The following is a 10927-nucleotide window of genomic DNA, read 5'->3' on the forward strand; positions in this document are numbered from 1 at the left end:
GTTTTAGATAATTAAGTTTAGACCAGTCATATACAGCACAACATACTCGAGACTATTCATTTCTTAATTCATCTGTTTCTCTGTGAGCAGAGAAATAGGGAGAAAAGTAATGAAAGAGAGACAAATTGTGCATGATGTAGGAGAGCAAGTCTGGTAGATCTGGCTCTATAGAAACCACACTGGTACCCTTTGTGGAAAGAAATCAACTTAATATGATGAATAATGTTGTTGGTCTGTTTGTGATGGTTTCTGTCACTACTGAAATGTTAGAAGTGCACTTGATAGGCTGGTAGTTGGGAAAGTCAAAAAGGTCTATTAGTTCTAGGTGGAATAAATATACTGAGGCGTACTTCCTTTGGTCCATTGTTGAGAGAAAAAGGTTGAAGTGTTTTATGAGGACTGAACATTTCAAGAGAATATTGTTCAACACTTTAGGACTCAGACTTTTCTGTCAAATTTGATTTGTATTTATTCACATTGTTTTGAATTCATCATGCATTATCTTGTAAATTTGGAGATTTTTATGATGTGCTTGTATATTTTTAGAATGACATTGTAGTGTGGGTGTAAGAGTCTGGGTCTGGCCAGTTTAAACATAAAACAGGCAGAATATTTGGGACATATATAGCCAGTTTAAATAATAAAGTGTCGAGGATGATAGAAGGAACATTGTCAAGTTCGATCACTTTATTAAACTAAGTGCTCACACTTGCCAACTGTGCATGTAAAGTAGATGGTCTTGAGAGAGGGCGTGTTTAGAAGGTGTGTCAGTGTGTACATAGAGTGACTCTGTATATTATTATTACTAATACTTAGTTTATTCTCTATGGAAGGGTGAAAAGCAAAGATCTTTCAAGAAAAATATAAACTTAGAAACTGATTTTGTTCTAGACAAGCATTGATATGATATTCTGATTCTGCAATGTTCTCCAGATTTCCAGCTGTCATGTTCAGATATATATATATATACACATACATACAAAGAAAGAGAAAATGGAGATTGGGAAGTTAATAATTGTTTATTACTAACAGTAAATTAATCATCTTCACTTACAGCTGTTTCAGTTATGTATGTATGTATGTATGTATGTATGTATGTATGTATGTATATATGTATGTGTGTGTGTGTGCGTGTGTATTATCCTTTCATATGATCTCTTATAATATAAAGTTTGTTTCAATAAAATATCTCTTGAAAATATTGTAAAACTTCTTAGTTATATGTCATAAATATTAATAAGTATGAAGAATAGGCTTTCTAGTCATATTTGTGTTAATACTTGAATTTTAATTGTATAAATTAGTAAGTTATATAGATTGCAGTGTATAACATAGTGGCATGGGGGCGGGGGGCTTTGTGTTCCCATGGCTGAAGTATTGCTACATGACAGCTACAGTCTGTTGAGAGTTTTGATTGTGTCGTTGTTGTTGTCCTACTCTGATTGCGTATGATTAAAAATGTTCCTGCTGTAATCAGCCTGTCTCTGTGTATCAGGAATACATTGTCTTTCTTTATTTAACTCATTTAGGTGTGATTTGAGAGAAACTAGACTGTTATTTCTTGCAGGTTGAAGATCTTGCAGAAGCTCCTCATTTCTCCATGAAATTTTGATTGTCATTAATAGTTACTGTGTGTATATCTCTCTCTGTAACCATGTGTGTATCCCTATAGCTGAAATGTCACTATTGTACTTCTGCTACAGGTTTGCTGAGAGCAGTGAATGGAAAACTTTTGAGGAACAAATTTCTGAGATGTTGGATGACGAAATTGAAGTCAAGACAATGAATATTCCAGGTAAGTTTTATTCATAGTAAATACGTTACAGAGTTTAAAACATACTGTATAGTGTTGACCATGTAGGAGTGCTATCATGTAAGGGTGCAATTCTTGTTGACATAAAATTTTATGCAATCAAAGGAATATTTTATGCAATCAAGAGGAATTACTGCTAACATAATTCAGACAGTGCTTTATTGTGTAATAGACTCCAAGTTGGAGCCTTGTCTTATTGATTCATCAGGGAGTAGTGATTTAGGCCATTATGGAGTATTACTTTGTTTCCATAAAATGTTGCTAGCATCTAATTGAGCCTATGATAGAGAAATGTTGTATTAGCAATTTATGGAAATATTACCATAAAAGAACAATGCCATGTAGGTACTACCATGTAGCTTCTATTATGCACATCCCTGGAAGTGACTACATATTGGAATTGCAAGGCTCTTTCACTTTAAATACTATTTGTGGAAACATTGACAATAGAAATGTTTGTTCCACTACTAAGATTGTATATTGTATGTGGATGACTGATCAAATTAGAATGAGTAAAACAAGTCAATGAAAGGATATAATTCCGATGCAAATTTTTGAAGGATGTGGTTCATTGTACAGAAGCTTTCTTTTGTGGATCTCACTACAGGATAACAATATGATTTAGGTGTATTATTACCTTAATTTTATTTTTATTTATTGCTAATTCATTTTTTAAAGTTTTAATACTTTATTTATTAACAATCGCTTTATTCTCCTACATAAAGTTTGTCATTTTTGGTCAATCCCACCCTTTTACTTGATGTAAATCCCAATTATTTTTATTCGTATTTCATTTTTTATCAACTTTTCTTTTCCTCTTTTTGGGGTCAATAAAGTACCAATGAAGTACTGAGGTTGATGTAATGAGTTTCCCTTCCCTCACAAATTTGAGATCTTGTGTCTATGTAGGAAATTATTGGGCAGTAGATTGGCAGAATCATTAGAATGTCACAAAATGCCTTACAGCATTTGTTCCTGCTTTTTGGATTCTGAGCTCAAAGCCTACCAAGGTTACTCTTCATCCCTCTAGGATCAGTAAAATAAAGTACCAGTCAAGTACTTGGACTAATTTAATTGACTAACCACCTTGCCTCAATATTTGTGGCCATGTGCCTGTGTTAGAATCAATTATTATAATTATTAATCATTGTTATTATTGGTATTGTTGAAACGTAATTGCCAAGTAGATAAGGTATGAAATTTGTTACCCTCATATCATATGTTCATGTTTACATTGCTTTTGTATGCTTTGTCTGGACATGATTTCAGAAGTTTTAGTACCACTGAAATACCAAGTCAGTTCATTTAATTGTAACCCTTCGGTTACCAAAAATCCTGTCTCTACTTAAAATAGCATTATGGGCATCATCATCATTATTATTATTATTATTATTATTATTATTATTATTCTCAGAGCTCTTGGTCTTACTTGCTCCAGTTAATTCTCTGAAAGTGGATAGCAACCTATTGTCAAAGGTCTCTCAGAGTCTCTTTCCATGAATTATAAGACTTAGTACCTAGATGTTAAGTAGTGTGGAAGATACTCAACACCTAAGTACTAATCTCAAAATCCTTGCTGTCCCTAATCAATTTTTTTAGTATGCTCTACCCTCATGTCAATTTCAATTTCTTTGCCATATTTCTTGAACTTGGTCATTAGTGCTCAGAATGCCCTTACAACTAACCCTACAACTTAATATTATTATTAGACAAAAGTAATGGACAGCAAAATCAGTTGAGTGATGGACAAGTTGCCTCGTAATATTTAGTTACGTCTTTTTATGGTCTGATTTGAAATCCTTGGAGGTCAGTTTTTATCTTTAATCTCTCTAGGGTTGAAAAAATACATATGGGATTGATATAATCAGCTATAGTCCAAGCTTTGTGTTTGGATTGGCAGAATTGTTTGAGCATCAGACAAAATTCCTTGCAGTATTTGTTCTGGCTCTTTACATTCTAAGTTGAAATTTCTCTGAGATCAACTTTGCCTTACATTTCTGGAGTCACTAAAATATAATAACAGTATTGAGGGCAATTTAAATCAAGTAACCCCCTCCCAAATTTCAGGCTTGTGTTAAACTCAGAAACAATTATTTTCATTAAGGACTGTGGATCAACTGAAACATTAGAGAATCAGAAAAAAAAAAATCTTTGCGTTTTTGTTCCATCTTTGTTCCAGCTCTTAACTTTCAGAGTTCAAATCCCACCAAGGTCAGTTTTGCAATTAATCTTTTTCGATGACTATATATCCTTACAAAAAGGATCTAATGTCAAAAAGAATTTGTCTTTGCAAAATATTGGATTCACTTTCTCATTATATGTGTTTAATACTGAACACGTCAGTTCTGTTTATGAAAAAATATTTTGTCTTAATGTAAATTAATTTGGTGGTTATTACCCAAAATGAATGAGAAGTATGTGTTCAGTAACATGTGCCTACTGATTTTGAGTTTAGTTGAAAACATTTTCAAATTAAATATAATTGAAGCCATACATTCTTTTGTCTTATTTTCTTTTTAAAAGCCCTGAAACTTTTGCAGGCCATCTGAGACTGGAGGGTTGGAAGTGGGGAAGGAATCCTGACCCATTGCATATGACTGTAAGACATAGTCCATCAACATGTACTACCCTCAAGGTAGACAACTGGTCAGAATGTTTGCAATACAATAGTCTCTACTCCAGGCACCCATGAGCCAGGTGGTAAACCAGGCTACAAGTTAGGTCTCACGCAAGAATGAATAGAGAGTGATGGGCATTTGCAAAGGCTCTGTCTTGTTGATTAAATTCGTAAGACTTGGATTGGCTCAAGGCTATTGTGAAAGACTCTTACCTTACAACATTATTTAAAAAGCAGACATCTAAACTACATGTTCATGCTTTCATTTTTCAGACAATGGTGTATGCCTGACAAAAAAAACACAACAAAAAATCAATGAAAATTACGTAAGATTCTATACATGTATCTTTCCATGTATACTTATATACATACATAATCTTATATTCATTGCGAATATAAGATAATCTTATATTCTATTTGCTCAATGCAGTTACCAGACCCTCCTCAAAACTTTTCTTCCTATCTTTAAAATTGGAATTATATATGCTTAAGTTATACATTTTATGCTAGCATGTGCACAATGAAAATAATATGTAAGGAATTCTTATGGAATTCTTTTCTGGTTGCCTTTCTCTTTGCTATTTGTCTACTCAGGCAGAGCTAACAAATGTCATATAATATCAAAGGAGTACCTGTATGGCTCCTCAAGCCACAAAAAATTGCAACCAAACTATCTTTCAAATTTTACCCTATTGTCTTAAAAACACAAAAGCCATTAAAAGAAACCATTATTCACAGGTTTGCTTGACCTGGGCTGACATGGATTCTAAAGAACAACGGATTTGTCTCTCACTCTCCTTTCACACTCTTGCAAACCCCCTGCCTGCTTACCCTGTCCAATCTTCAGTACCACTTATATTCACCCTGCTGTACCCTGAGGGTACACCCTGACATATTCTTACCACCATCTTCTCCCTCATTTTCTCTCTCTCTATCTCTCCTTCATTTTCTGACTAGGGTAGCTATGTATCTCCTCTACAGCAGACACCTGTTTCTGTCTCTCATCACTTGGCATGATAGCCACCTCTCTCAATACTACTTCCCCTCTTGGTTGAAGGGTCTTTGTCTTGTCTTGCAAGCTTCTCCAGCGCCATGTAAAAACTACCCTTTACACTCTGTAAAGTGGTTAGCAAAGCAGACACTAGAACTTGGCTCAGTCTTCTGGCTTTCCAGCTCTGTCAAACCGTCCAACCCATGCCAGCATGGAAAACAGACGTTATTTGGTGATGATAATGTTGATGATGATTATGATGGTCATATTTTAGTTTTGTTGATTAATGTCTAAGATTTAAAGAAACAGAATTACCCAACTAAACAAAACAAAATGAAATATATGATTTCTCTTTACAGCGCATTGGTGGCAGAAAAGTTTCTGAAGTGATCGACCCACATATTTTGACCCTGGCAGCCAATCTTTGACTCTGGTTAGCTAGCTAGTAGCTAGCTTATTGTAATTTGTATTGTAAAGAAATAGAAAAAAAACCCCCAAAAAAACGAAAAAAGAAAAGCATCATGGAAGTTAGTGAAGCATTAATATTCTTAAAGTGAATGCCAAATTGTGACATTACTTCTACTTATTGGTCCGTTGATTACATCCTTCTTCCATGCAATTTATGTGTTGGTCAGAACCATACCCATTATTACCATTATAAAACTTATAAATATGCTTTCAGTGGCTTTCATTTTATGTGTTACTTGTTATTGTTGTTGTGTGTGGAGACAACTCGCAATAATTTTTTTCCTGAGAAATTTTCCACCATCACTGTATACGGAGTAGTCTATGCATGCATGTGTGTGTGTGTGTGTGCATTATATATTTATATAAAATATATAGCACAAAACTGCCCTGTTTTTATGTCCAGAATATGTTTGGAAATATAAACAGCCTTGCATTCTTTAAACCAATATCTTAATTTAGCTAAATGTTACTAATGATGGGGGAGAATAAAAACAGTTAGCTATGATAATTAACCTATTTAAAAGCATTTAATTATTACGGTAATTTTGTAAAGTCAAGATTGTATAAATGTATGTGTGTGAGAGAGAGAAAGGGAGAGAGTATATATAAATGTATGTATATTGTATCTGTGAGTGTGTGTGTGTGTATATAAATATATATATATATTATTCACACGTTTGTCATTACTTGAGGCATGTGTACTTTGAATGAAAATGAATGGGTGGAAGAGACAGCAGTCTTCTGCACTTGTGATCAGAGAAAAAGGTGACAGTTGTGAAGGAATAGAAATATTTTAATCTGTCTGTCAGTTTATGTATGTATATATGAACATGTGTGTGTGTGTGTATACATATATATGTATATGATGCATGTATATATGTGTGTATATATATATTAATATATACATATATGTATGTATATACGTATATATATATATTAATATATACATATATGTATGTTTATGTGTGTGTGTGTGTGTGTGTATATATATGTGAAATGAATTGATAGTCGAGCATCAAATAAAATGTCTTGTGATATTTGTTCCAGTTCTCTATGTTCTGGCTTCAAGTCTTTCTGAGGTCAGCTTTGCCTTCCATGTCCTTGTTGGTAAAGTTTTGGGCAGCAGAGTGGTAGACTTGTTAGAATATTGGTGAAAATGCTTTGCAGTATTTGTTCCAGCTCTTTGTGCACAGGGATGTGTGTTGTGCCTGAATGTAGAAGACAAAATGGTTTCTTACAAAAAATACTCACAAAAGGCAATGGAATTCAACCAAAAGGGGAAAAAAAAAAATGTTTGAGATATTCAGCTTTCAAATTCCAGAGGAGAATTTGCAAGCTGGATGGTTGAAACATATTTTGCTGACTTAATAAATTATACACTCTACCTCAGGTATTGAGTACTCTTCCATTTGTGTGTGTGTTGGGCTTTTTGAGCCATGGTAGTTATCATTGGCAATCCTTCCCCTGCTCTGTTGATTTTATTTGTTGATGGAATTTTCTATACATTTCGATTGAAGAGAAGAGAGAAATCATTAACAATATTAAATTTTATTGTTATTTAGATTGTTTTTGTTATTCAACTTGATGAAAATAATGTGGGTTTTTATTGCATTATAAATATTTTGGTTTATGTGTAATTGAAAGCCGTATTTTAAAAACTGTATTTTATTATCACTGAGTATTTTCCTTTAGGAATAGAAATTACTCTGTACTGTATTTCCTTTATGGAAAGACAACATCCATTTACACAGAAAGAAATAAACCAAAACAAATAAACAACAATTTGAACAAAAATGTGAACTGCATTAGTTTATTCTCATTTGCTGGAATGTTAGCATGCATGATAATTTTAGATAGTGAAGGCCAAGTAAGGTTTTAGGGTGTATACTTTTATTTGATAGTGATCAGGTTTCTTATTCTGTCTTATTCTATCTAAAACTGTTTGTCTATTTTACATATAGAGGATGGAAAGCATAGGTTGTTGGGGAAGAACTGCGAAATAGCAATAGCATCAGAATTTATTAGAATGTTTTTCCTTTGTTTTCCTAAATTATAGTTTATTCTTTTTCATTGATTTGAGCTGCTTCTGTATTATTAAATTTCAGCAATTGTAAAAGTTTGGTTTTATTTATTTTTTTTTAAGAACATCTTGGGAAGAGATTGATATATTAAAAGTACACCAAACAATATTGCAAGCAGCATTGAAAACATCCTCTCCTGCTAACTTACTCAACCTCTGTTAGTTTGTTTATTGTTGGATTTGCTCAAAAAACACAATGACTTAATGAAAAAGCTGTCAGTCTTGACTCATGGTTGTGTATTTACATTTTAGCTGTAGATGTGTTTTTTTCTTAGGCAAAATATTTAATTCTACATACTAAAACTACACAATCCTTATCAACAAAATTATTCTGCTATTCCTGCTAATTACAGTGTTAATTGGTAAAGCTTTGGTTTTACGTTTTGTTATGTTAATTACTTCATTGAAATTAAATGAATATCTTTATAATATTTTCTTTTGTTGTAGTTTGATGTTTTCTTGGTTTATTCATTGAATCAAACAAATGGCATATTATAATATACTGTGTTGTTGTTTTTGTTTTTGTTGTTATTATTATTATTATTATTATTATTATTATTATTATTATTATTATTATTATTATGCCCTACATGTGTTCCTTATACTTGTTCATGTTGCTATAACTTCATTAGTGTTGGCATCAAATTATTTTCCCCCTTCCTTCTTATCTCCACACAGTCACTCTATCTTTCCACATGCCTATATTTGTGCTTCTTAAAGTTGCAATGATTGTGTTACTATGAGAATAACTGTCAGGAATGATATATATTGACATTGCAACAATGTCCATTGTGGTTTGCTGTACAAATTATATGCAGGTATGGCCTGTTGCTTGCTCATGTTTGTCTTCAGAGTATTATTGTTTTCTTTCCTTTTGTTTCCTTTTGTTTTGCTTTTGTAATTATTTGACAGATTCCTTTGATAAAGAGTTTCTTGTCAAGCTGTAGCTGACAGACTTGTTAAATGAAATGCATCTTTGCAGTGGGAAATAATCTCTTTCCTATTCATATCTTGCCACATGAATATTTAAATATTCTTTCTATCTAATATACAACACTTTTTTTATATTCAGTACAACAATTATCAAGTTATTAAATAACAACAAAACACGACAAAAACTAACTGAATAAAAAGAACAGCTCAATATTTGATATCACTTGTAAATCCAATATTTGTTGACAGATTATAATAATTTAGAAATGAAATATTTTTGATCAGTTGTCCTATTTTTTGGCACTCAATATCAATATTGATATTTTACTTTGCTTTTAATATCCTTTCTGGAATATTGGATTGATTCTTTCTTTTATTGATATATTCAGATGCTTCCTATGTGAATAAAATTACTGTTTCCAATATATAATCTCCTAAGCCTTACATAAATCATATTGTATGGTTTCTAAACTGTAATCTCAACATCATAAAGACCATATACTATTATCTTCTGCTAGCTTTGTGATAAAAATCTGTCCTCAAATTGCATGTTTAAAGATTATTTCTGGGTTATTTCTGTTTCTGCTAGATTTATAAACTTTCTTTGAGTCTAAGTTTAACTCTACTCTTGGTATTGAGTCTCCCTATCAGTAAGTGTTGTGTTGTTATTCTTTAATTCATTTAAAAATAATAACCTTGAATTAACATTTATATTAGCTTTCTTCATATATGCCGTTAAATCAAGATAATGATAGTATTGATAGTTATATATGTTAATAATGATATTGCTGAATGGGTGTTTGTAGTTTTGTATGTGTGTGTTTATGAATGTGTTTGCATATGTACATATGTATACTTCTATATATATACATATATATGCATGCATCCCTCCCTCTTCCTCTCTACCCTATATACATCCATGTATATATATATATATATGTATATATATATATATATAATATATATATATATATATATATATATATATATAAGAAAGTTGGTTTGTGAAAGCACGTGGTTGAATATATAGAAAATAGTAAAAAGTGAAAACACTACAGAAGACTTAAAGGTTTAAACCTTTAAGCCTTCTGTAGTGTTTTCACTTTTTACTATTTTCTATATATATATATAATTAAATTAATGACATCAGGGTAATAAAGATTTTAGAAATTTTTACTACAGTGTACATTTTTCATTCCCTTCGAGAATTTATCCCTAATTAGTGGTTTGGACTTTAGCTGTTCCTTCTAGCGTAAAGGATTCCTATGATGGAAACCTCTTAATGTGTTTAAATGTACACTGTATTATATATATATATATATATATATATATCGTCAGTAGTTCATTTATCCAAAAAAGAAGCACACTCTAAAACATTAGAGCAGTAATATATTTTTGTTATGGCTGGTCAGAGAGTGACCATTGGTTTCACACCTATAAAGCGCTTAGCCATATAGGTGACTCACCAGACTCAAATGTCCATTTGAGTCTGATGAGTTGTCTACACAACTAAGTGCTTTGTAGGTGTGAAACCAATGGTTACTGTCTGATCAGCCATAACTATTGACTTCCTAAATATATGTGTGTGTGTGGAGAGAGAGAGAGAGAGAGAGAGAGAGAGAAAAATAGTATCAGTAGTAATATAACATTTAAATTTTGGTTGTATAAATTTATTGGTTATGTTAGTTCTTCAATACTATGTCTATAGTGGTATTGAATGTTGTATAAAGGTATTTGCATATTTTATCATTTCCATATGGTTGAGTCTACAAAAATAATTGTCTGCACCACACATTATTATATTTTACAGAGCTGTAGACAGTTTTGAATTGATTGTTTCAGTATACACACATATATATAATGTTAATGTTCTTTCTTTAAATTGATAATTTCATTTCTTGATCATCTTTAGGAACATATTTTATCTCAAAACCATACAAAATCCTTTCCTTTATGCTAGGTTTTCAGACATTTAGACTACATATTTCTAAGAATATTGAAGTACTTGTAGTTTGAAAATATTTT

At 31.8% G+C, this 10927-nt stretch overlaps 1 protein-coding gene across 2 annotated transcripts in view; it reads left to right on the forward strand.

The window, feature by feature from the left end:
* Positions 1-5925, forward strand: part of LOC115215760 (N-terminal EF-hand calcium-binding protein 1-like) — a 113480-nt gene extending 107555 nt beyond the window's left edge. Inside the window, exons 11-13 of one of the 2 annotated variants that reach the window (XM_029785060.2) lie at positions 1704-1795; positions 4704-4756; positions 5781-5925. In XM_029785060.2, coding sequence (XP_029640920.2) covers positions 1704-1795; positions 4704-4756; positions 5781-5849 — 214 coding nt within the window. In that variant the 3' untranslated portion in view covers positions 5850-5925. The remainder of the gene's footprint in view (positions 1-1703; positions 1796-4703; positions 4757-5780) is intronic. The other variant, XM_029785068.2, reaches the window with a different exon arrangement.
* The last annotated feature ends 5002 nt before the right edge of the window (positions 5926-10927 follow it).

The sequence above is a fragment of the Octopus sinensis genome, linkage group LG1 (genome assembly GCF_006345805.1).
Source record: "Octopus sinensis linkage group LG1, ASM634580v1, whole genome shotgun sequence".
In the NCBI taxonomy this organism is placed as follows: domain Eukaryota; kingdom Metazoa; phylum Mollusca; class Cephalopoda; order Octopoda; family Octopodidae; genus Octopus; species Octopus sinensis.